This window comes from Salvelinus namaycush, chromosome 33 (assembly GCF_016432855.1).
Source record: "Salvelinus namaycush isolate Seneca chromosome 33, SaNama_1.0, whole genome shotgun sequence".
NCBI lineage: Eukaryota > Metazoa > Chordata > Actinopteri > Salmoniformes > Salmonidae > Salvelinus > Salvelinus namaycush.
In genome coordinates, this window is record NC_052339.1 from 22,198,949 (window position 1) to 22,222,641 (window position 23,693).

Genomic DNA, 23,693 nt, shown 5'->3' on the forward strand with positions numbered 1-23,693 from the left:
ATTTATCTTGCTCCTTTGCACCCCAGTATCTCTACTTGCACATTCATCTTCTGCACATCCTACCATTCCAGTGTTTAATTGCTTTATTGTAATTACTTCGCCACCATGGCCTATTTATTGCCTTACCTCTCTTATCCTACCTCATTTGAACATGCTGTATATAGACTTTTTTACTGTATTATTGATTGTATGTTTGTTTATTCCATGTGTAACTCTGTGTTGTTGTATGTGTCGAACTGCTTTGCTTTATCTTGGCCAGGTCGCAGTTGCAAATGAGAACGTGTTCTCAACTAGCTTACCTGGTTATTAAATAAAGGTGAAAAAAAAATATCATAGTGGTGTTGTGTTAATGTGATATCATAGTGGTGTTGTGTTAATGTAATATCATAGTGGTGTTGTGTTAATGTGATATCATAGTGGTGTTGTGTTAATGTGATATCATAGTGGTGTTGTGTTAATGTGATATCATAGTGGTATTGTGTTAATGTGATATCATAGTGGTGTTAATGTAATATCATAGTGGTGTTGTGTTAATGTGATATCATAGTGGTGTTAATGTGATATCATAGTGGTGTTAATGTGATATCATAGTGGTGTTGTGTTAATGTGATATCATAGTGGTGTTGTGTTAATGTGATATCATAGTGGTGTTGTGTTAATGTGATATCATAGTGGTATTGTGTTAATGTGATATCATAGTGGTGTTAATGTAATATCATAGTGGTGTTGTGTTAATGTGATATCATAGTGGTGTTGTGTTAATGTGATATCATAGTGGTGTTGTGTTAATGTGATATCATAGTGGTGTTGTGTTAATGTGATATCATAGTGGTGTTGTGTTAATGTGATATCATAGTGGTGTTGTGTTAATGTGATATCATAGTGGTGTTGTGTTAATGTGATATCATAGTGGTGTTGTGTTAATGTGATATCATAGTGATGTTGTGTTAATGTAATATCATAGTGGTGTTGTGTTAATGTGATATCATAGTGATGTTGTGTTAATGTGATATCATAGTGGTGTTGTGTTAATGTGATATCATAGTGATGTTGTGTTAATGTAATATCGTAGTGGTGTTGTGTTAATGTGATATCATAGTGGTGTTGTGTTAATGTGATATCATAGTGGTGTTGTGTTAATGTGATATCATAGTGATGTTGTGTTAATGTAATATCATAGTGGTGTTGTATTAATGTGATATCATAGTGGTGTTGTGTTAATGTGATATCATAGTGGTGTTGTGTTAATGTGATATCATAGTGGTGTTGTGTTAATGTGATATCATAGTGGTGTTGTGTTAATGTGATATCATAGTGGTGTTGTGTTAATGTGATATCATAGTGATGTTGTGTTAATGTGATATCATAGTGGTGTTAATGTAATATCATAGTGATGTTGTGTTAATGTGATATCATAGTGGTGTTGTGTTAATGTGATATCATAGTGATGTTGTGTTAATGTAATATCATAGTGATGTTGTGTTAATGTGATATCATAGTGGTGTTGTGTTAATGTGATATCATAGTGGTGTTAATGTAATATCATAGTGATGTTGTGTTAATGTGATATCATAGTGGTATTGTGTTAATGTAATATCATAGTGATGTTGTGTTAATGTAATATCATAGTGGTGTTGTGTTAATGTGATATCATAGTGGTGTTGTATTAATGTGATATCATAGTGGTGTTGTATTAATGTGATATCATAGTGGTGTTAATGTGATATCATAGTGGTGTTGTGTTAATGTGATATCAATCAAGTTTATTTTATATAGCCCTTCGTACATCAGCTAATATCTCGAAGTGCTGTACAGAAACCCAGCCTAAAACCCCAAACAGCAAGCAATGCAGGTGTAGAAGCACGGTGGCTAGGAAAAACTCCCTAGAAAGGCCAAAACCTAGGAAGAAACCTAGAGAGGAACCAGGCTATGAGGGGTGGCCAGTCCTCTTCTGGCTGTGCCGGGTGGAGATTATAACAGAACTATGCCAAGATGTTCAAAATGTTCATAAGTGACAAGCATGGTCAAATAATAATCATGAATAATTTTCAGTTGGCTTTTCATAGCCGATCATTAAGAGTTGAAAACAGCAGGTCTGGGACAGGTGGCGGTTCCATAACCGCAGGCAGAACAGTTGAAACTGGAATAGCAGCAAGGCCAGGTGGACTGGGGACAGCAAGGAGTCATCATGCCCGGTAGTCCTGACGTATGGTCCTAGGGCTCAGGTCCTCCGAGAGAGAGAAAGAAAGAGAGAAGGAGAAAATTAGAGAGAGCCAAGATTTTCAAAATGTTCATAAATGACAAGCATGGTCAAATAATAATCAGGAATAAAAGTCAGTTGGCTTTTCATAGCCGATCATTAAGAGTTGAAAGCAGCAGGTCTGGGACAGGTAGGGGTTCCATAACCGCAGGCAGAGCAGTTGAAACTGGAATAGCAGCAAGGCCAGGTGGACTGGGGACAGCAAGGAGTCATCATGCCCGGTTTGCCGTGACGTATGGTCCTAGGGCTCAGGTTCTTAGAGAGAGAGAAAGAAAGAGAGAACGAGAGAGAGCATACTTAAATTCACACAGGACACTGGATAAGACAGGAGAAGTACTCCAGGTATAACCAACTGACCCTAGCCCCCCGACACATAAACTACTGCAGCATAAATACTGGAGGCTGAGACAGGAGCGGTCAGGAGACACTGTGGCCCCATCCGAAGATATCATAGTGGTGTTGTGTTAATGTGATATCATAGTGGTGTTGTGTTAATGTGATATCATAGTTGTGTTGTGTTAATGTGATATCATAGTTGTGTTGTGTTAATGTGATATCATAGTGGTGTTAATGTGATATCATAGTGGTGTTGTGTTAATGTAATATCATAGTGGTGTTAATGTAATATCATAGTGGTGTTGTGTTAATGTGATATCATAGTGGTGTTGTGTTAATGTGATATCATAGTGGTATTGTGTTAATGTGATATCATAGTGGTGTTGTGTTAATGTAATATCATAGTGGTGTTGTGTTAATGTGATATCATAGTGGTGTTAATGTGATATCATAGTGGTGTTGTGTTAATGTGATATCATAGTGGTGTTGTGTTAATGTGATATCATATTGGTGTTGTGTTAATGTGATATCATAGTGATGTTGTGTTAATGTGATATCATAGTGGTGTTGTGTTAATGTGATATCATAGTGGTGTTGTGTTAATGTGATATCATAGTGGGGTGGTGTTAATGTAATATCATAGTGGTGTTGTGTTAATGTGATATCATAGTGGTGTTGTGTTAATGTGATATCATAGTGATGTTGTGTTAATGTAATATCATAGTGATGTTGTGTTAATGTAATATCATAGTGGTGTTGTGTTAATGTGATATCATAGTGGTGTTAATGTGATATCATAGTGGTGTTGTGTTAATGTGATATCATAGTGATGTTGTGTTAATGTGATATCATAGTGGTGTTGTGTTAATGTGATATCATAGTGGTGTTGTATTAATGTGATATCATAGTGGTGTTGTGTTAATGTGATATCATAGTGGTGTTGTGTTAATGTGATATCATAGTGGTGTTTTGTTAATGTGATATCATAGTGGTGTTAATGTGATATCATAGTGGTGTTGTGTTAATGTGATATCATAGTGATGTTGTGTTAATGTGATATCATAGTGGTGTTGTGTTAATGTGATATCATAGTGGTATTGTGTTAATGTAATATCATAGTGGTGTTGTGTTAATGTGATATCATAGTGGTGTTGTGTTAATGTGATATCATAGTGGTGTTGTGTTACTGTGATATCATAGTGGGGTTGTGTTAATGTGATATCATAGTGGTGTTGTGTTAATGTGATATCATAGTGGTGTTGTGTTAATGTGATATCATAGTGGTGTTGTGTTAATGTGATATCATAGTGGTGTTGTGTTAATGTAATATCATAGTGGTGTTGTGTTAATGTGATATCATAGTGGTATTGTGTTAATGTGATATCATAGTGGTGTTGTGTTAATGTGATATCATAGTGGTGTTGTGTTAATGTGATATCATAGTGGTGTTGTGTTAATGTGATATCATAGTGGTGTTGTGTTAATGTGATATCATAGTGATGTTGTGTTAATGTGATATCAATCAAGTTTATTTTATATAGCCCTTCGTACATCAGCTAATATCTCGAAGTGCTGTACAGAAACCCAGCCTAAAACCCCAAACAGCAAGCAATGCAGGTGTAGAAGCACGGTGGCTAGGAAAAACTCCCTAGAAAGGCCAAAACCTAGGAAGAAACCTAGAGAGGAACCAGGCTATGAGGGGTGGCCAGTCCTCTTCTGGCTGTGCCGGGTGGAGATTATAACAGAACTATGCCAAGATGTTCAAAATGTTCATAAGTGACAAGCATGGTCAAATAATAATCATGAATAATTTTCAGTTGGCTTTTCATAGCCGATCATTAAGAGTTGAAAACAGCAGGTCTGGGACAGGTGGCGGTTCCATAACCGCAGGCAGAACAGTTGAAACTGGAATAGCAGCAAGGCCAGGTGGACTGGGGACAGCAAGGAGTCATCATGCCCGGTAGTCCTGACGTATGGTCCTAGGGCTCAGGTCCTCCGAGAGAGAGAAAGAAAGAGAGAAGGAGAAAATTAGAGAGAGCCAAGATTTTCAAAATGTTCATAAATGACAAGCATGGTCAAATAATAATCAGGAATAAAAGTCAGTTGGCTTTTCATAGCCGATCATTAAGAGTTGAAAGCAGCAGGTCTGGGACAGGTAGGGGTTCCATAACCGCAGGCAGAGCAGTTGAAACTGGAACAGCAGCAAGGCCAGGTGGACTGGGGACAGCAAGGAGTCATCATGCCCGGTTTGCCGTGACGTATGGTCCTAGGGCTCAGGTTCTTAGAGAGAGAGAAAGAAAGAGAGAACGAGAGAATTAGAGAGAGCATACTTAAATTCACACAGGACACTGGATAAGACAGGAGAAGTACTCCAGGTATAACCAACTGACCCTAGCCCCCCGACACATAAACTACTGCAGCATAAATACTGGAGGCTGAGACAGGAGGGGTCAGGAGACACTGTGGCCCCATCCAATCTATTTTGTACAGTATTCTGTTTCAGTAACATGTTAGCTCTACGGTGTTGTGCTGAAGTCATAGCGTGATCCTTGTGTGTTATCTGCTCTCGTGTCATTATAGTATCTGTGTGTTTTATGTAGTGATATGTGTGTTATCTGCTCTCGTGTCATTATAGTATCTGTGTGTTTTATGTAGTGATATGTGTGTTAATAGCATGGTGTGGGTGTGTGCTGTGATAAGGGCCCAGTATTAGTTGAGGAGGGGTCTGCAGTTGTTTAAAAAGTCCTTCCCCTGACGGCCCCATTGTGCCTCAGACGGGGACGGAGGACGGGGGACGGGGGGTCATGCTGGGAGCTCGTTTCTCCTGCCTGTCAGAACTATCTGGGATCCAGCCGGAACTAATCAACTCCTATAGGCCTCGCCATTACCCAGCCTGCACTAGGTCCCAGGCAGTGGGGCTGGGGGGCAGTCCTGTGGGAACAGAAGGGGGAGAGAGGGGGGGAGAGGGGGAGGGGGAGAGATGACCCCCCCCCCAACACTCTCTCACACACATATACACTCTCTCTGTTCATACACACTCACACACATCTCCCGCCAGCCCGTGCGGCACACACAACACTCCCACTGTTTCACACTGAAGCAATAATAAACACTTGCAATAATATTTTCACAGCAAGCAGCAGCTTGCTTCAGATCAGACCCTAACACAGCTGCATGGTACAGTCCTCTACACACGTTCATACACACACACACACACACACACACACACACACACACACACACACACACACACACACACACACACACACACACACACACACACACACACACACACACACACACACACACACACACACGCAGACTCACTTCAAAAACACACACTCCCTTCTTCACACACATGCGTATAGAGACATACCATAACAGTCAATGGGTTACTAGTCTAGTAGATTCTGAAGACAGTTTGAGGTTCATTCAGACCAACTGCAGCCTTGCAGACACACAACATCTTCCTAGAACGGCCTCTATACATAACACCACATAAGGTTAAGAGTTACAAACTTGATGCATCGAAAAACAAGCCCACCAAAGCTGAATTCATTTACAGAGTATGGTCAAACAAACACTATTTAGCTTCATAACAACAAACTAAACCACTCTGGTAAAACAAAGTAAATAATCAACCTCACAGTGGAAACTACATCACAAAGAAGAAGACAGTCATAGTTAGTGGCTTTATATGTTGAGAGAAAGAGGGTACATTCCAACACAAGCCTCATACTGTGTGTGTGTGTGTGTGTGTGTGTGTGTGTGTGTGTGTGTGTGTGTGTGTGTGTGTGTGTGTGTGTGTGTGTGTGTGTGTGTGTGTGTGTGTGTGTGTGTGTGTGTGTGGACAGAGTGGCATATGGATGTTGCCCTCTGGTGGAGGAAAAGTGAAGCTACAAAGTTTAGAGAACTAGCGGCACGCTTCCTGAGACTGAAGGGCACTGGGCTCCAATGCTTCTATAGAAGTCAACAAGGAAGAAGCCATTCCATTCCAAAACCACACCCTGTCAAATAACATTGACAGTACAGTTGGCGTACTGAATCACTTTTCTTTAACTCTCTGTTGCTAGCCTGATCCACGTTCCTCACCGCTGCGCTCTCCTTTCGTCTGTGTAGCGAAACAGAATGTAAGCTCGCAAGATCAGGATGGTACTTTGTTACATAGCTATACATATTCCATATTCTGAGTAGCCGTCCTTCTATGGGTAGGTGCAAGTCTGGAAGCCTGTCTACAAAAACCTTTGTGAACATTTAAAGCTAAATAAAATCCAAGTGCTTTTAATGTACCTTATCAGACACTCCAGATGTAAGAAACATCTATCTACAATCTGATCCCTAAGGCCACATGTGATGCATCCACACGAGCCAATAGTCTAGAAGTCAACAAGGGGACACAAATATAGCAAAATCAGGTATTTATATCACAAAGACAGAGTGCTTCATCATGAAATATTTTTCATTCCGACCACCAATCTCCACCATTAACCATTACTCTAGTCTGTCAAGTGTCCCTCACAACTTCCCTAGACAATGTGGAAGTCAATCGTGTCAAGCAGTGACTGAGTGTGTGTTTGAGCTGGAGTGTGTGTGTGAGAAAGAGAGTGTGTGTTTTCGGGGCTGTGGAGAGGGGGAGACTCCAACCCCCCTTCATTAAGGTGAAGTAGGAGCAGATTGAAATGTGTTAAGAAAACTAAAGCGTGTGCCTGTGCAGTCTCCCCCCTCACATTGGTATTGTGTGTGTGTGTGTGTGTGTCTGCCTCTTAACTGTGTGTTGTAATGGTTGACTATGTATCTGAGTGTATCAAGCAACTATAAGATTCAGGCCTACTTGTACACATGTAAGCATTTGTGAGCGTCATTGTCTCCATGAAAATGCCACTGTGTCTGTACGTGTGTATGTAAATGTTTATATAGTATACCCTATGTGAGTAGCTATATACAATTTCACCCTACTTCCTATGCATTAGGACAAACTTGTGTACAGTTATGTGGAGAGGTCGGCTGGAGTAGAAGTGGCGAAGGGAGTCTCCCTTGACTGCTTAGAGGCAGATGAAGGAGAGGGTTCCCACAATGTTCCCCAGGTCTCTGGGTGGGGTGGAGGTGGGTGTGAGGGGTATAGCAAGCCACTGGGGCAAGGTTAATCCCCATTCATCCCCTCCTCCACTCAGTCGCACAGAACACAATAAGCCCCTCCCGCTCCCCTGGCATCCCCGTGACGACCCTTAACCCTGTGTTTACCGCCGCTGCTCCAGGCCTCTTTATACTGCAGCACAGTTATTATCTGACCTATTTACTCCTTAAGATATGGAGAGCAATAGTAATGGCGTATTTTTGTAGGCACTAACTCCGCCCGAAAATAAGGTCTGTGGTAAACACAGGCTTAGGAGATCTCAAAACACTGAATATACCAAACATTAAGAACACCTTTCTAATATTGAGTTGCAACTCACCCTTTGCCCTCAGAACAGCCTCAATTCGCCTGGACATGGACCATACAAGGTGTCAAAAGCGTTCCACAGGGATGCTGGCCCATGTTGACTCCAATGCTTCCCACAGTTGTGTCAAGTTGGAAGGATGTCTTTTTGGTGGTGGACCATTGTCGATACACACGGGAAACTGTTGAGCATGAAAAACCCATCAGCGTTGCAGTTCTTGACTCAAACCGGTGCACCTGGCACCCACAACCATACCCCATTCAAAGGCACTTAAATCTTTCATCTTGCCCATTCACGCTCTGAATGGCACACATACACAATCCTTTCGCAATTGTCTCAAGGCTTAAAAATCATTCTTTAACCTGTCTCCTCCCCCTTCATCTACACTGATTGAAGTGGATTTAACAAGTGACATCAATAAGGAATTATAGCCTTCACCTGGTCAGTCTATGACATGGAAAAAGCAGGTGTTCTTAATGTTTTGTACACTCAGTGTACGTTTTGTTCTGAGATAATCTTCATCAGCTGACGTCACTTTTATTGAATTTTGAAGCATTTATGTCATCAAAACAAGCACATAAAGGCTTCCTAATTCATGAATGTCATGTTAACTGTCTGATATTATCTCATAGAACAAAACGTATAAGATTTCCTAAGTCTGTGTTAACCTCAGACCTTAATTTCAGCGTTGATCAAAAAACACCATTCTTTCCCCATTCATTTTCCCTTATAGGAATGGCTGAACAAACCAGAGGTAACTCATTTAGTCTTTTAGGACTGACTACAAGCTGGCAAGCTCTATTCCCCCTGGCTATTATGGCATAGTCACTGCTCTCTGGAATGGAAACAGCTCCTCTCCTCCTCCCCACTCTATTCTACTCTCAACCCTAGCCCTGCAACCTCCACACCACAGCATAATTATAGCATAGTGCACACCTGAGATGATAAAATACATATTGTCTGTAGAATTACTAGTTGATACAATGATTTGTGGCCAAAAGATCAAGAAGCAGTTTAAACAGCTATATAATCACTCAACATGTTGGAATACAAAAATACGAATCCTTTGTTACAGTAGCTGTCTGTGTTTTTCTTGGACTGAACATTAAAGAGAGCGGGAAGGCTTTAGAAACTGATCATGGTACTATCATATCATTATACTAATATTTTGGGGAAAATGTGCTTTTGGGGACATTGTAGACTTTCTTGCGTCCTCGAAGTTAGCTAATACGCAGCTGTTACGCTATTAGATTCCACAATATCAATTGCAGCAAATCAACGGTTGCTTTTATTTCCCTCTTTTGTGCCATTGGTTCCAATGAGTCCACAATGTCCCCCAAAGCCCCCCAATAACTATCCCCAAATATTTCCCCATTGACCTTCATATAGATTTTGTTTTGGTTGTGACACCCCAGTCTGTTGGCAACTTAGTATAATTACAACATCTAGCTGCAATGTAATTATTTTAACGACCCGGCGTTTATAAGCGCGGAAATCGACTCTGCCGCACGAGCATGCTTATCCGGCACAGTCGATAGCGCGCCGGACCTCGGGTTAGAAGGTCGTTACATTATGTTCTAGGTGAAACACTACCATCTAGTGGAAGAAACCTTTAATGCATGTTGTGAATTATTGAGGTGGACTACTTGAATGTGGATGGTCCCCTAAACCTGCTTTCTGGCGACTTAAAGGAGCTGCGACAGAGGTCAAAGTGGCTAATGTACAGTAATAATCCTACCTTCAGCTTGCCCTGAAGGCCCGCTGCATGTGTCTGTGCTTCCTGCACCCTGCCCTACTTTTGGGGAAGTTCTCTGGATGGGCAGAGGCCAGCAGCTTGTGAGATCTGTTTCCTGAGATGCTTCCTGCTTTTCTGTGGAGTCATCTCATCTGTTCAAGACAAGGACAACTCTTCCCAGCGAGAGCGTAGAGAAATTGCCACACATGCAAAAGAAAAAAATCGTCCCGTGCAAACGACCTTGCAAAAGTTGGAGTCAGAGTTGACATGTACTCACAAATTATGTAATTGGTTGTAGCTATTAATGTCAGCATTTCGTGAGAATCAAACCTTCTCACGACAACCACGAGTCCATCTTCTTAGGCATAAAAAAATATATATATCTTCTTTGGCATCGCCTCGTTGCTGGGCAACCCTGGTAGAGGGACTGTCTAATGGCAAAGCATGTTGGGTACCGTAGTCCTCTAACCCTGTTGAGCGCGGCAACTTCTTCGATACGCCACACATTCAGGTAGGATAATTTACTCGTTTCATTAAGTTTACTAGTGTATATTAGTTTAGAACCAAATTATTATAGTCAGTGTTGTCATGTTTGAGGATGTAGTTTTTTGGGGGGGAAAATGGCAAAAGGCAGACATTCTGATGTCAGAAATATGCTCATAGGCTAAACCAGGAAGTTGACTGAAAGAAGGCTAGCGTTACAAGTTCCAGATGTACCTGTGATTTAAATGTAGAATTCACAATTAAAAAGTTTGCTAAATAAAAAACTATCTAAATTAAATGTTTTCTTTGCCAGGCTGCCTGCAATGGATCAGTATACATGGTGATGGAATTCCCCACAACGTCAGACCTAGGTAGAGGCTGTGTTCCCTTGTCCATGCACACCGGTGTAGTTTGAAACACACACTGTCCCGCAATTTAACTACCAATCTGCTTGAATAACTGCTAAGATGAAGTAATGTTTGTTCCAATCCTTCTTGACAGAAGACCCAGGCCCAGTGGGGCCTCCGGGGAGGCAGAAGCAGCCTGTGAAGTCCCACCTGCTGGCCTCCAGAGAGCTCCTGGTGGCCTCCCTGTATAACCTGGCTCCCCTGCTGGACAGGACCCTGGCATCCGGCCTGCTCTCCCAGGAGAACTACTTTGAGGTGAGGGCAGAGAGGACCCCTCAGGGCCGAGCCCGCAGGCTGCTGGAGGTTGTCCAGGCTGAGATGGACGAGGCTGGGGCCAGAGGATTCATGGAGTGCCTCTGGAGATGCAAGCAGCACTACCCGCGCCTCCGAGCCTGGCTCAGAACTGATGCAGGTATGGAAGGACAAGTGTGTGAACACATGAATGTGTATGAATATAGTTACCAAATTTCAACTTCCACATGCAAACTTGAGTCTTAAGACGATATTTGATGTCTTTTGTTTCCCCCACAGATATTCAGCGTGGACCCACAGGTATGGTAATGCAGAGGACCTCTTTCTGAAAGGATCAGACTGTTGGTATACATAGGTGTTTTACTCATCTGGCATTGGTCATCTCCTATCTGATTCAGTGTTGTGTTGTATTGTTTGGCTTCCCCAGAGCGTCAGCTGCAGGCCCAGCTCAGTGTCCTGTGTGGCCGGTTGGGGTTCTCTGTCCTGCCAGTCTCCCTGGATCTGTTCTCTAATGGCACCCTAACTCAGTTTGAACTGGACCAGGTCCAGGCAGCGCCCACATCTTACCAGCAGACCCACCAGCTCCTGTCCGTCTGTCTGTCCAAGGGAGAGAGGGCCTGCTGTAGCTTCTACCAGGCACTGGGCAGCGAAGACCCACAGCTGGCCTCAGACATCAGTGGTGACTTGTTATTAACTTGTTATAACAAGTTTATTACTTTTTAATTCTGTCTCGTGTTTTGTGTCTGTATTTCAGTCAGTGGGCTGGTAGAGGCTCTGCCTGATATCTCTGTGGTCAGTGGTCATGAAGTTTATATCACCTCTGTGGCAGTGGAGGATCCTGGGGTGTGTAGTACTCCTGTGGAAGTGAAGGATGATGAGTTATGTAGTACTCATACAGCAGTTGAGACCAGACAGACTGATGGGGAAGGTCTGTCTCTCCCAGACACCCACATACTCTCAGGTAAAGGTCACACCAGTTAACTACCATTATAACACAAGCAGATCAGAAGCAGAAGATCGATTCAGATTGAAAATAAAATAAACAATTGACAGTGACAACCTGTGTCACCTCCTCCTCCCTCTCAGATGTGCTCCAGCAGGTGCTGTCCCTGCTGGCCGTGGCTCCAGGTGAGGGGGCCAGGCTGAATGTGTGTGAGCTGGGGGTGGCAGTGGGTCTGCCCAGGAGGACCGTCAGAGAGTGCCTGTTGGAGGAGGTGGAGGTGGGGGACATCGTTCAGCTCAGGGCCCTGGTCACCCTCTTCCTCAGTAAGACCCAGGATGCCTCTAGGCTGCTAAACAGGGTGGCAGAGTGCACAGCACACCGTAGGTCTCACTACTTATTTGTCTATTTGTATCAGGTACCTCTCTAGCTACCTATCAGTAACTGTTTTGTTGCTTTTAGGGGTGCTGCTCTCTGAGAGGGGATGTATGTTACTGAAGCTGCTGCCTGTGGTTGAGGCCTTTCTCCGCACTGGGGACCACCACCACCTGCAAGCTGGGGACCACCTCTGCACTGGGGACCACCACCACCTGCAAGCTAGGGACCACCTCCGCACTGGGGACCACCACCACCTGCGAGCTGGGGACCATCTCCACACTGGGGACCACCACCACCTGCGAGCTGGGGACCATCTCCACACTGGGGACCACCACCACCTGCGAGCTGGGGACCATCTCCACACTGGGGACCACATAGACAAAGTGTGGAACATCTTTAGCTTGGTCCTGTGGGACAGCATGGCAGAGGCTCTGGAGGATCCTGGGGCTGCAGTGGAATCATTGTGGGAACCTAGGGATGCTGTCCGTCTGTTACGAGACAGTGAGAGAGTGGAGACAGAGCTTCTCCAGGAGTTGGAGGAGTGCTGGGCAGACGGGGGAACTGAGAGCCTGTTACAGAGTGTTACAGTACTAGCTCAGTTGCTACGTGACCTCCACCCTCTTCAGGACAGTCTGAGCCTCTCCCCTCCTGAAGAGGGGGCTGTGTACCCCTGCCGCTCTCGCAGACTCCATAGAGTCACCCGTTTCCAGGGCCTGCCTGCACGGGTCATCCGCAAAGCACTGGGACACGGAGCTCCCTCCACACACCCAGTCCCAGCTGGTCTCCCCATCCAGTACAGAGATCTCTGCCTCTGCATCACACGTCTGCTGGACAGGGTGCACCCACAAGAAAGCACTACCTCCATAGATCTCTCCCAGGCTCCTATTGCTACCATCACCCAGCACATCTGCTCAACCCTGGCCCGGCCGGCGTTCGGCCCCCAGAGCTTCGATGCTGGGGTGAGACACAGGGTTCTGTCTGTGGTAAAGTATGACCCGGTCAGGTGGGGCCTGCTTAACTTACAGGAGCTGCATAAAGACACTCTGTTGGGTCTGGAGAGCTACCTGAAGCCAGGGGAGCATCACAGCTTCCAGCTTGTCCCAGAGAAAGTACAGATCTTCGGAGGGCCAGAGATACGCTGGGGAGAAAGGGTCAGGGGCCCAGTCACCATCGACAACGGGATAGAGGAAGTCCTCCAATTTGTCACCTCCGAGCCAGCCTCGTTTCTTATCAGTGTTAGTTGCCGTGGCTATGACAGGGGCCAGTACTTTGAGGTACGCGAGCCGCAGTGTGTGCGTGTGTCTGGACTGCAGGAGCAGGGGGTGGGCGAGGTGCAGGGTTTAGGGGGGACAGTGTTGGTTTTGGCAGTAGAGGGCGAGACAGTGTGGATGAGAGAGGAGAGGCATTGGAGGGAGAGCGGGACAGAGCTGGAGCAGGTGTCTCAGAGACACTCTGCCACACTACAGGACGGGGGCTGCTGTTTCAGGGTCACGACCCCAGGGACACGTTGCCAGGTCAAGTTCATCTACAAGACAGGGAGGATCTCTGCTGTGGCTGAGAGGGACTGTGAAGTTTTCTAAAACCCTATTCGCACGGGACTAGTATTATTATAGAACGTAGGTTATGTAATTATTGCCCCAGCATGTCCGTTTTACCCCACGGGATTAGTTTTACCAAACTGCCCTGTAAATGTAAATTTTTTTCTCATTCAAAATATACCGTTATGACTGAAGCCTGGAGGCTCTACTATTGGCATGATGGTCTTCAGTTCAGAGAAAGTCATAATAATAATGCATATCAGTAAGAACCATGAACTGTAACCTACGCAGACACTTAATTACCTGACGGATCTGGCAATTTATATTTTCATCGGCACAGTATCATCCACTTCATATTTTAAAAGAGAAGTATGACTCTAGGAAAGTTGATTTGTGAAGAAAAAAAACTGTTCATTCATCTGTAGGCTACGTGCATAGCACTTAGTTTTACGCATCAATTTGTTCCCAAATTCTTACCCAAACTTACATCACCTGTTCAACTCTGTAATATACCTCAAAACACACGGATGATGATTCACACGGGATAAGTATTATCAGAGGACCTGGGAGTTTGCCAAAAAACAGTAGATTTTTAGGGGCTGGGATAACAACCTTCCAAGTAAAAATGACTGACATGGCAGATTCGGACAGGACTAAAATGACAGATGTGGTGATTTGTACATTACCTGAGTTCCCCCAGTAAAACTAATCCCATCTGAAATGGGCTTAAATCTCACTTGGTGGGATTTAATACCAGAAACAACAAACTGGTATTCAGGCATAGATTATAGCACCCACATGATTGAAAAAGGTTCTTCAGAACCAGAAAGCGGTCTTCACATGTACAGCATGATGAGGTGTGGTGGACCCCAATGTTATTAAACCCAGCAAAACTCAGCTACAATCCTTGTTCAGTTATTTATCTATTTACCTATACAGCAGCATTATATTTTCTATTTTTGTCCAACAATGCACAGTACCTTAGCTGATATAGTTCAATCATAATGTAATTAAAAAATAAAATAGAAACCTTGCACCCGACTTTTCCTACTAGCACCGACTTCGCTGATAACTGTGTAAAATGTACTTAAGACTGTGATATGTGGTTGTCCCGCCTAGCTACAGTTGAAGTCAGGAAGTTTACATACACCTTAGCCAAATACATTTAAACTCAGTTTTTCACAATTCCTGACATTTAATCCTAGTAAAAATTCCCTGTTTTAGGTCAGTTAGCATCACCACTTTATTTTAAGAATGTGAAATGTCAGAATAATAGTAGAGAGAATGATTTATTTCAGCTTTTATTTCTTTCATCACATTCCCAGTGGGTCAGACGTTTACATACACTCAAATTAGTATTTGGTAGCATTGCCTTTAAATTGTTTAACTTGGGTCAAACGTTTCGGGTAGCCTTCCACAAGCTTCCCACAATAAGTTGGGTGAATTTTGGCCCATTCCTCCTGACAGAGCTGGTGTAACTGAGTCAGGTTTGTAGGCCTTGTTGCTCGCACACACTTTTTCAGTTCTGCCCACAAATTGTCTATAGGATTGAGGTCAGGGCTTTGTGATGGCCACTCCAATACCTTGACTTTGTTGTCCTTAAGACATTTTGCCACAACTTTGGAAGTATGCTTGGGGTCATTGTCCATTTGCGACCAAGCTTTAACTTCCTGACTGATGTGTTGAGATGTTGCTTCAATATATCCACATAATTTTCCTCCCTCATGATGCCATCTATTTTGTGAAGTTCACCGGTCCCTCCTTCAGCAAAGCAACCCCACAACATGATGCTGCCACCCCCGTGCTTCACGGTTGGGATGGTGTTCTTTGGCATGCAAGCCTCCCCCTTTTTCCTCCAAACATAACGATGGTCATTATGGCCAAATAGTTTTAATTTTGTTTCATCAGACAGGAGGACATCTCTCCAAAAAGTACGATCTTTGTCCCCATGTGCAGTTGCAAACCGTAGTCTGGCTTTTTTATGGCGGTTTTGGAGCAGTGGCTTCTTCCTTGCTGAGCGGCCTTTCAGGTTATGTCGATATAGGACTCGTTTTACTGTGGATATAGATACTTTTGTACCTGTTTCCTCCATCATCTTCACACGGTCCTTTGCTGTTGTTCTGGGATTGATTTGCACTTTTCGCACCAAAGTACGTTCATCTCTAAGAGACAGAACGCGTCTCCTTTCTGAGTGGTATGACGGCTGCGTGGTCCCATGTTGTTTATACTTGCGTACTATTGTTGTACTTGCGTACTATTGTTTGTACAGATGAACGTGGTACCTTCAGGCGTTTGGAAATTGCTCCCAAGGATGAACCAGACTTGTGGTCTGTCTACAATTCTTTTTCTGAGATCTTGGCTGATTTCTTTTGTTTTTCCCATGATGTCAAGCAAGAGGCACTGAGTTTGAAGGTAGGCCTTGAAAACCATCCACAAGTACACATCCAATTGACACGTCCAAGTGTTGTCAATTAGCCTATCAGAAGCTTCTAAAGCCATGACATCATTTCCTGGAATTTTCCAAGCTGTTTAAAGGCAGTCAACTTAGTGTATGTAAACTTCTGACCCACTGGAGTTGTGATACAGTGAATTATAAGTGAAATAATCTGTAAACAATTGTTGGAAAAATTACTTGTGTCATGCACAAAGTAGATATCCTAACCGACTTGCCAAAACTATAGTTTGTTCACAAGACATTTGTGGAGTGGTTGAAAAATTTGTTTTAATGACTCCAACCTGAGTGTATGTAAACTTCCCACTTCAACTGTATCTTAAGATGAATACACTGACTTATTCTCTCTGGATAAGAGCGTCTGTTAAATTACAAAAACATAAATGTAATCATATTCATACACCAGTCATTTAAAAAGCCTTTTTATACAGTGCTATTAAACTATATTGAAACTGGCCTCAAGCGAAGTTGTGCTGTGTTATTGTGTGTATACAATGAGATAGAAAATGATATCTGCACCAGCAACACAAGCAGTTATCAAAAGTTTTAATTCACAAACAATAAAATTGCATAGGTAAAAACTGGGTAAAAAAACAAACATTTTAAGTCTAAAGTGACCTCTAGTAAAAGTATAAAAGTTGCAGGGAGTTTCTGTTTTCAGTTCTTAACTTGTTCATCTTACATGTGTGGACAACGCAAACCAGCCTTCTCCTTTCAGCTTGTCCACCTGTACTGGACAAAAGGGAAAATTGTATGATCATCCTTAAAAAAAAAAAAGACTAAACATTCCACAAATAGGATGAACCAGTGTGTGTGTGTGTGTGTACCGGAGTCCTGCTGCCTCTGGACTGTCCTCCAAGGCTTTGTGGAGAGACCCCACCAGCAGACCTGAAACACACAGGACCTCCTCAGACAAGATGACCATCATTCCCCTGACCTCTGATCCCTTCATCCACATCACCTGCCGAGTCGGTTAGAATGAAATGTCCTAGTCACAGATCTAGTCAGTGTTGTATTGTCCCGTTTAAAGTCCTCCCTAATGGTTACAGTTCTTATTTCAGACTCACCGTCTACTACCTCCACTGACCAGGGGGGAGGGGTCCTGTTCAGGCAGCAGCATGGACGACTCTGGGCTCAGTCCTGCTGCTGAGAGGGAGAACGTAGCAATGTAATGAATACTGTGTGGAGATGGTTACAACACACACACCCCTTGTCTCACAGACACAGCTGCCTTACCTGACAGTGGAGGTATGGGGGAGACAGAGGGGGAGACTCTGGCTGAGGAGGAGCTTTGTCTCTGTTGTTCTATAAGCTCCAGCAGTCTGCTCCTGGCTGCTGCACTCTGCCTGTTGAGCTCTAGGAGACGCTGTTCCACACTGCTCTCACAGCCTTTGCCCTCACTAACCACAGACTGTAGGAGACAGAGAAACAGCAGATACTTCACCTGTCATTCATGCAAAACTTGATTGAAGACACCAGTATGTTCACCTCATGGAATGTTTATCATGCCATACTGTACAGTACTCAAGAGACCTGAAATCTGGACAGTGAGTGCTCTGTTAGATGTGACCTCACCTGCTGTGTTTGCTGCTCTCCACCACAGAACCATGTCCCCCTCTCTCTCCCTGCCTCACGCTGGGGTGTTGTTCTGCCTGTGCTGCTGGGAGCGAAGCCTCTCTTCTCCATGCCCTGTTGGGGAGTCAGTCTCCCTGTACTGCTGGAGACAGACTCCCTGCCTGAACTCTGACCTTCACAAATCTCTGACCCGGAGGGAGGAGTAGCGGGGTGGAACTGCCCCAGCTGATTCCGTATGAGAGCGTTCTGACGGGTCAGCTCAGCAATCTGAGACAGCATGGCACCCTGGGACGGATCGCAGAGGAGAGGGGGGGGGTCTGGGGTGGCAGCTGGAGGGGGTGTAGGGGCAGGGCGGGGCAGGCTGAAGAGTTTGGGGGCGGAGCTGATGGTCTGGAGGTCGTCACAGGAGCCCCGGGTCACAGGGAGAGAGGGAAGGTGGTGGAGAGACAGGGAGCGAACAGCTGGAGAGGAGAGCAACATGACAGAATGAAAACATGAAGAAAGAGAGCAGAGTAGAGCCAAATAGACAACCTAGAAAGAGGTAGAGAGACACCTGTTACCTGAAGTGTGACCGTGTGGCCGGTTGTCTCTCTGACGTGGTGGAGAGAGCAGCACAGCAGGGTTGAGAGTGAGACCAATCTGATTCTGTTCATAGGAGGGTACAGGAGCGTCTGCATCATAGGACGGTGCCCACTCACTGCCTGCATAGGGACACAACTCTTTACCAATACTCATAACACATTGAGGAAAAGTATAGTGAACCGTGTGTGTGTGTATACTGACCTGTAGCTATGCTGCCAGTCTCTTGGGGCTCATAGTCCCCGTCTCCTCCTAGTACCCCCAATCCCCCCAGAACCAGCACCACTGTGTCCAGCCTCTGTTCCAGATCACACGCTCGCTGCTGCAGACCTGCCTGGAGGGAAATCACTATTAGAGATCTCTTCATCGCACATAATGATATGAAGAAACATGAATGAGCCTTGGAAGCCATTCTTAAGGTAGAAGTGATATAGAGAGATACTGTGTGTGTGATGTCTATTCTGACCTGCAGGGCGGCGCTCTCCTCTCTCAGGGTCAGGGTCTCTGCGGTGAGGGCGTCTATCAGCCCTCTCTGCTCCTTCACCTCCTCCTCCAGCCTCCTCCTCTCCTTTCCCTCCCTCTGAGCCTCCTCCTCTCTCTGACCCACAGGGGACGGAGTTATCATTCATACTGGCATAACAGAACATAGACACAGAGAACCAGTCGAATAGTCGTTAGGCATACCTGTCTGAGTAGTCTAGCCAGGCGGCCCAGTGTAGACACCAGAGCCACAGAGAAACCTGTGAGGCCGTGTGTGCTGTGCTTTGGCCCCGTCGTCCCCTCTCCTTCCCCTGCTCCTGGGGCTCTGGGAGGCTCCTCTGGCTCAAGGCCATCCAGCTCTGTCTCCACCTGACCCAGCAGGCCCTGCAGCAGCCCCAGGCTGGACTGGTTCCCACTCAGAGAGCTGAGGGTAGAGCCATCCAGACCTGACTCAGTACTGCGCCCCCTACTGGCTTTCGAGGACCGGCTCTTCCTGCCTACACAGAAACAGACACGTAGGAGAAACATGTTAACATATGCCTTTATGAACCAATTACTGCACTACTATGCATTCATGTGCACTAATTCAGTCAACTTCAAACAATAGTACCTGATGAATTGACTGTTGTTGTGATGCACTATGAGTCGTACCTGAGCGGGTGAGAGGAGGGTCTGGGTTCAGGACCTGAGTGACCAAGGTGAAATGCTCCTCAGGTTCAGGCTGGGGTTGAGGCTGTCTGGACCGCAACCGCTGGACTTTTACTGTGGCATTTAGAGCTGGAGAGAGAGGATGAAGAAAGAGGGGAAGGGAAAAGAGAGAAGGAGGGTGAGAGACCAAGAGAGAGAGATGTTTTATTTCACCTTTATTTAACCAGGTAGGCAAGTTGAGAACAAGTTCTCATTTACAACTGCGACCTGGCCAAGATAAAGCAAAGTAGTTCGACACATACAACAACACAGAGTTACACATGGAGTAAAACAAACAAACAGTCAATAATACAGTTTAAGGGGTAAGAGTTGATGTATAGTACAGCACATTATCCATCCTTTTTCCCAGTTAAACAATCTGTCCTCTTACCTGCTTGTACTTGGGTTCCCCCTGAGGCACTGGGAGTCTGAGGGGGGCTGTCTCCTCCTGCCCCCTGGAGGTTGGAGATACACTGGGGTCTTTGCTGCTTCCCTCCTCTAGTACAAGGCTTGGCTTTCACTTTCCGGGTATACACCTTGTAACTGACAACAGAAAAGAATGTGAGCTTATGATAGAGACATTACAACAGATAAGGGAAAGGGGGGATACCTCGTCAGTTGTACAACTGAATGCATTCAACCGAAATAATCATTTGTAATGGGTGTGTGTGGGCATTGGTAAGTGTTTGGCAGAATGTCAGCGTTGTTACCTGGTATCCATGTTGGAGTTGAAACTGACAGAGGCAGAATGGCCAGTTTCTTCATCACTATGGTCTTCAACAGAGTCCTCCAGCTCATTCAGAGCCTGAAATAAAAAATAAATATGTTAAGAAATGGAAAAAGACACACAAAGAGAGCGAGAGAGTAGTACCTGTGGGTCCATCATGGACTGGCTGAGGAGGGAGAGCTGTGTTGGGGCCTCTGGCTTCTGCAGGAGAGGCAGCTCTGAGTCAGAGCCACAGTCTGGAGCCATGGTAACACTGGGGAACCCTGAGAAAAATAAAGAATACAAATCACTCACAACAACACGTCAGGGCTTCCGTTAACCGGTCAGTAATAACCAGCTTTAAGACAATAAAAAAATTGAAAAGCTGATTGACCGGGAGAAAAATAAAAATCCCATTGTGAAATAATGCCTATTAGGCTAATTGATGGAAATACCAGTCGATGTAAATACATTTGACCGGTCATACTTACCGGTTTAAAGGTGCATTTGCATAATTTTGTGGAATTAAATTGACACGTGTATACTCGTTAGGTATGTTATTTATTACATGCGTACAGCGTACAGATACAGAGCCTTTGAGCAGAAAACATGTCCGACAGCAGGAGAGCTGCTTCTACAGCTTCTCAAACAGCTGTTTCGTTGCTGCTAGACTGAAACCTGCCTTTATAGGCACAATCATTGCACAACAATTCTAAATGCAATCGTGTGTTAAAAACAGTTTTGATGGCCACGATTAAAAATAACTAGTATTTGTATTCTTCAACTGGTAATTGAAGTACGCTTTGGCTTCATCAGTGCATCACACACCACTTTGCAATGAAATGGAGGCAGTATGCATTTTGAAAACAAACTTAATTATTTGAATCGTGAACGTTTTGCTACATATGAGGTATGTCTAACCTTGCTTCAAAGCAGCCTAGCCAAAATCCAACCACATCTGTAGAGGCAATTATTTTATTAAGACTTCCATATGCAATTGAAACCAGTAGCCTATTTCTCTCATGTTCTATTGGTTTTCAAATCAAGTTTGTTTTTTTACATTGTCCAGTAGCCAAAGGCACAATACTAGTCATATTAACAACCCATGTTGGTTGTTGCATCTTTAGATCTCCCCTCTTTCTACATTTCTAATGGATATTTCCATCTCTGTTACATGAAACGGCTCACATGTGCAGTGCGCTTTTGACAACAGTGTTTTCCCGCTAATTGCATTATGGAACGAACATTTGTGCGTAGCCTCCTGACTTGTGTGCATTGCTGCACTGATAATGTGAAGAAATAATAGTTGATCAACATTTTAAGCAAAACGTTCTGATCTGTTGCATCAGACTCAGTGCTTTTGAAAGTTTTGTTATGTAGTCTAGGCCTACTGGTTGAATTTGGGATCTATCATCCCACAACTGTCCCAGAGTGTTTGGAGTAGGCTCTCTGTTTCTCCACAAGCTGACCAATAGAATAGGTCAACTTTTCTACTATGGGGGATAATAGAATGATTTAAGCTGGTGGTTTTGCTGTTTGTTACTCGTCTTGTTGGCTGAGGAAAAGTAAATGTGGACACTTATTCTAAAATCTTCAAAGTGCGCATTGGAATTTGGTAAGGATGCACGTAGTTCCATCCTCGAGTTGCATGTTAATATGAATCTAAATGTGTTTTCTGTCATTCGGAGCAACGCGGGTGGACGCCCTAATCAAGTTATGGGTCTGGTAAATTTCTTTAAAATTAAAATGCTGCCGGTCAAATGTCCGGTGCTACAACAGAAACCCTGTAAGATGCATAGAGAACATTCAAACACAGACATACAATAACCAACACATGATCAAAACACATTGAAAAGCCATTCATTAATCCATAGCAGGATAAGAGCAGTATCATACCGGTCTGCCTGCGAGGTGCGTCGCCAAACAAGTCTTTGACCACAGCCATGGCTCTGTCTGACCGGGCCAGAACGTCCTGCAGTTGAAACTGATCTGAGAACACCTACAGCACAATGAGATAACAAGCCTTTAGTGTGAAGACAAAGGATTAATCTGCAGTTATGTAATATAAACAACATTCAAGCAACATCTGTGGGGAATCAAGGGGATGTAAGTGATCACTGAGTTGCGAGCTGACTTGAGTTTGCAATTTCAAAGCAGTTTCATATCAAATTAGATTTACGTGAGATACCCCTATGATCTGCGCATGAGGTCTGTCTATACTCCTCACCTCTCTGATGATGTTGAGGCTGGCGCGGTCTAGCGGAGCTGGGCTACCAGGGAGGCCCTTCTTCCTCCTGTGTCTCAGAGCTCTCTCTCTCAGCTCCCACTGGGCCACCACTCGGTTCTGGGACCGGTGCATCTCATGACGACGACTCTGAGGAGGAAGAGAGATGAGGAGGCATACTGACCTAGGATAACTAACAACATCACAAAATAAGAGAGAGAAAACAAGAGCATGTCTCTCTTACCAGCTCCTCCGGTGAAGCCTTGTGTACAGAGAGGTCATGGACGGTGCTCTGAAATTAGCAGAAGATGGTAGTCATCATAATTTCATAAATGTATCTCTTCATTCTCCCCTGGTGGCAAAGTTGATTCCATGACAGTGACAGCAACTACAAGCACACTCACCACCCACTCTCTCTTCGGGGCATTGGCCTTCTTGGGACGCACAGCGGGTCGTTTTCCTTGACCGTGCTGTAAGCGGCCCACCCTCGTAAACGACATCTGGGAAGAAAACGATAACTAGCTAGAAAATGTCTGATTAGCTGGCTAACGTTAGCCTACCTAGCTATGTTGTTTGCCAGATTAGAGTTTTTCAATTAAAGTCAAGCGCAAGCTACTCTTAAACTAGGTCGTTTTAGCTTGCAGCTCGCTGGCAAACTAGGTTATTAACTGTAGCAAAGTGTTTAGTTAGTTTGCTGTATTCATTGTTTACTTTCCGTTGTGGAGTGGCGCTGTGTTCAACAGTTGTTGCGAGCTTCTGGGTTAAATGTGTAACTTCCTAGTTACCAATAAAAGCACACCACAGATAGAACAATGAGACAGATATTTCACTGATTTTATAAATGTGAAGCATCCGCTTGCCGTTTCCACTCACTACCAAATATGGTAGTGAAATGAAGCTCACTGGAAGCCCACTGGGAGAGGATGGATCGAGATGGATTTTTGCCGACATTCTGCAAATGTTCTCATCGATGAAATATTTGATCTCAATACAATTTTCTGTTCCCAAAACTACAATATGGTATGAACAGAGTGGACTAAGTTTAGTAGAATTTGCCCTTTGCAAACTTTTTAAAACATTGCGTTGTTTAGAAGGTGCGCAAAGGCGAATTGCGTTATTACACACGCGTACTTCACAAAGTAGGCGTTCCCTAACGGAAATATGCAGATGTGCTAGAACAACCAAATAGGATCTCGCTAGTTCGTGCTTGGCTCTGCCCACTT

General features: G+C 44.3%; 3 protein-coding genes across 4 annotated transcripts in view; 1 reads left to right on the forward strand and 2 right to left on the reverse strand.

The window, feature by feature from the left end:
* Positions 1-7,458, reverse strand: part of LOC120027703 (brother of CDO-like) — a 76,274-nt gene extending 68,816 nt beyond the window's left edge. Inside the window, exon 1 of the mRNA XM_038972693.1 lies at positions 7,428-7,458. Within this exon, the coding sequence (XP_038828621.1) occupies positions 7,428-7,458 (31 nt within the window). The remainder of the gene's footprint in view (positions 1-7,427) is intronic.
* A 4,180-nt stretch (positions 7,459-11,638) lies between these two features.
* On the forward strand, positions 11,639-14,916 carry LOC120028159. Its single transcript, XM_038973364.1, has 3 exons — positions 11,639-11,872; positions 11,998-12,234; positions 12,314-14,916. Exon 3 carries the CDS (start codon positions 12,340-12,342, stop codon positions 13,807-13,809), a length of 1,470 nt encoding a protein of 489 aa, XP_038829292.1. The 5' UTR covers positions 11,639-11,872; positions 11,998-12,234; positions 12,314-12,339; the 3' UTR covers positions 13,810-14,916.
* A 1,832-nt stretch (positions 14,917-16,748) lies between these two features.
* On the reverse strand, positions 16,749-23,258 carry spice1 (spindle and centriole associated protein 1). Of its 2 annotated transcripts, none has more exons than XM_038973206.1 (17): positions 22,875-23,258; positions 22,715-22,762; positions 22,474-22,620; positions 22,143-22,245; positions 20,412-20,530; positions 20,251-20,345; positions 19,932-20,083; positions 19,505-19,630; positions 19,058-19,350; positions 18,840-18,971; positions 18,578-18,707; positions 18,355-18,495; positions 17,795-18,255; positions 17,456-17,630; positions 17,287-17,362; positions 17,047-17,107; positions 16,749-16,946 (listed from the first exon to the last, which is right to left on the reverse strand). In XM_038973206.1, exons 1-17 carry the CDS (start codon positions 22,968-22,970, stop codon positions 16,893-16,895), a joined length of 2,409 nt encoding a protein of 802 aa, XP_038829134.1. In that variant the 5' UTR covers positions 22,971-23,258; the 3' UTR covers positions 16,749-16,892. The 2 variants fall into 2 exon arrangements, with proteins under 2 accessions (XP_038829134.1, XP_038829133.1); XM_038973205.1 differs by having other exon boundaries at positions 17,287-17,365.
* Between the last annotated feature and the right edge of the window lie 435 nt (positions 23,259-23,693).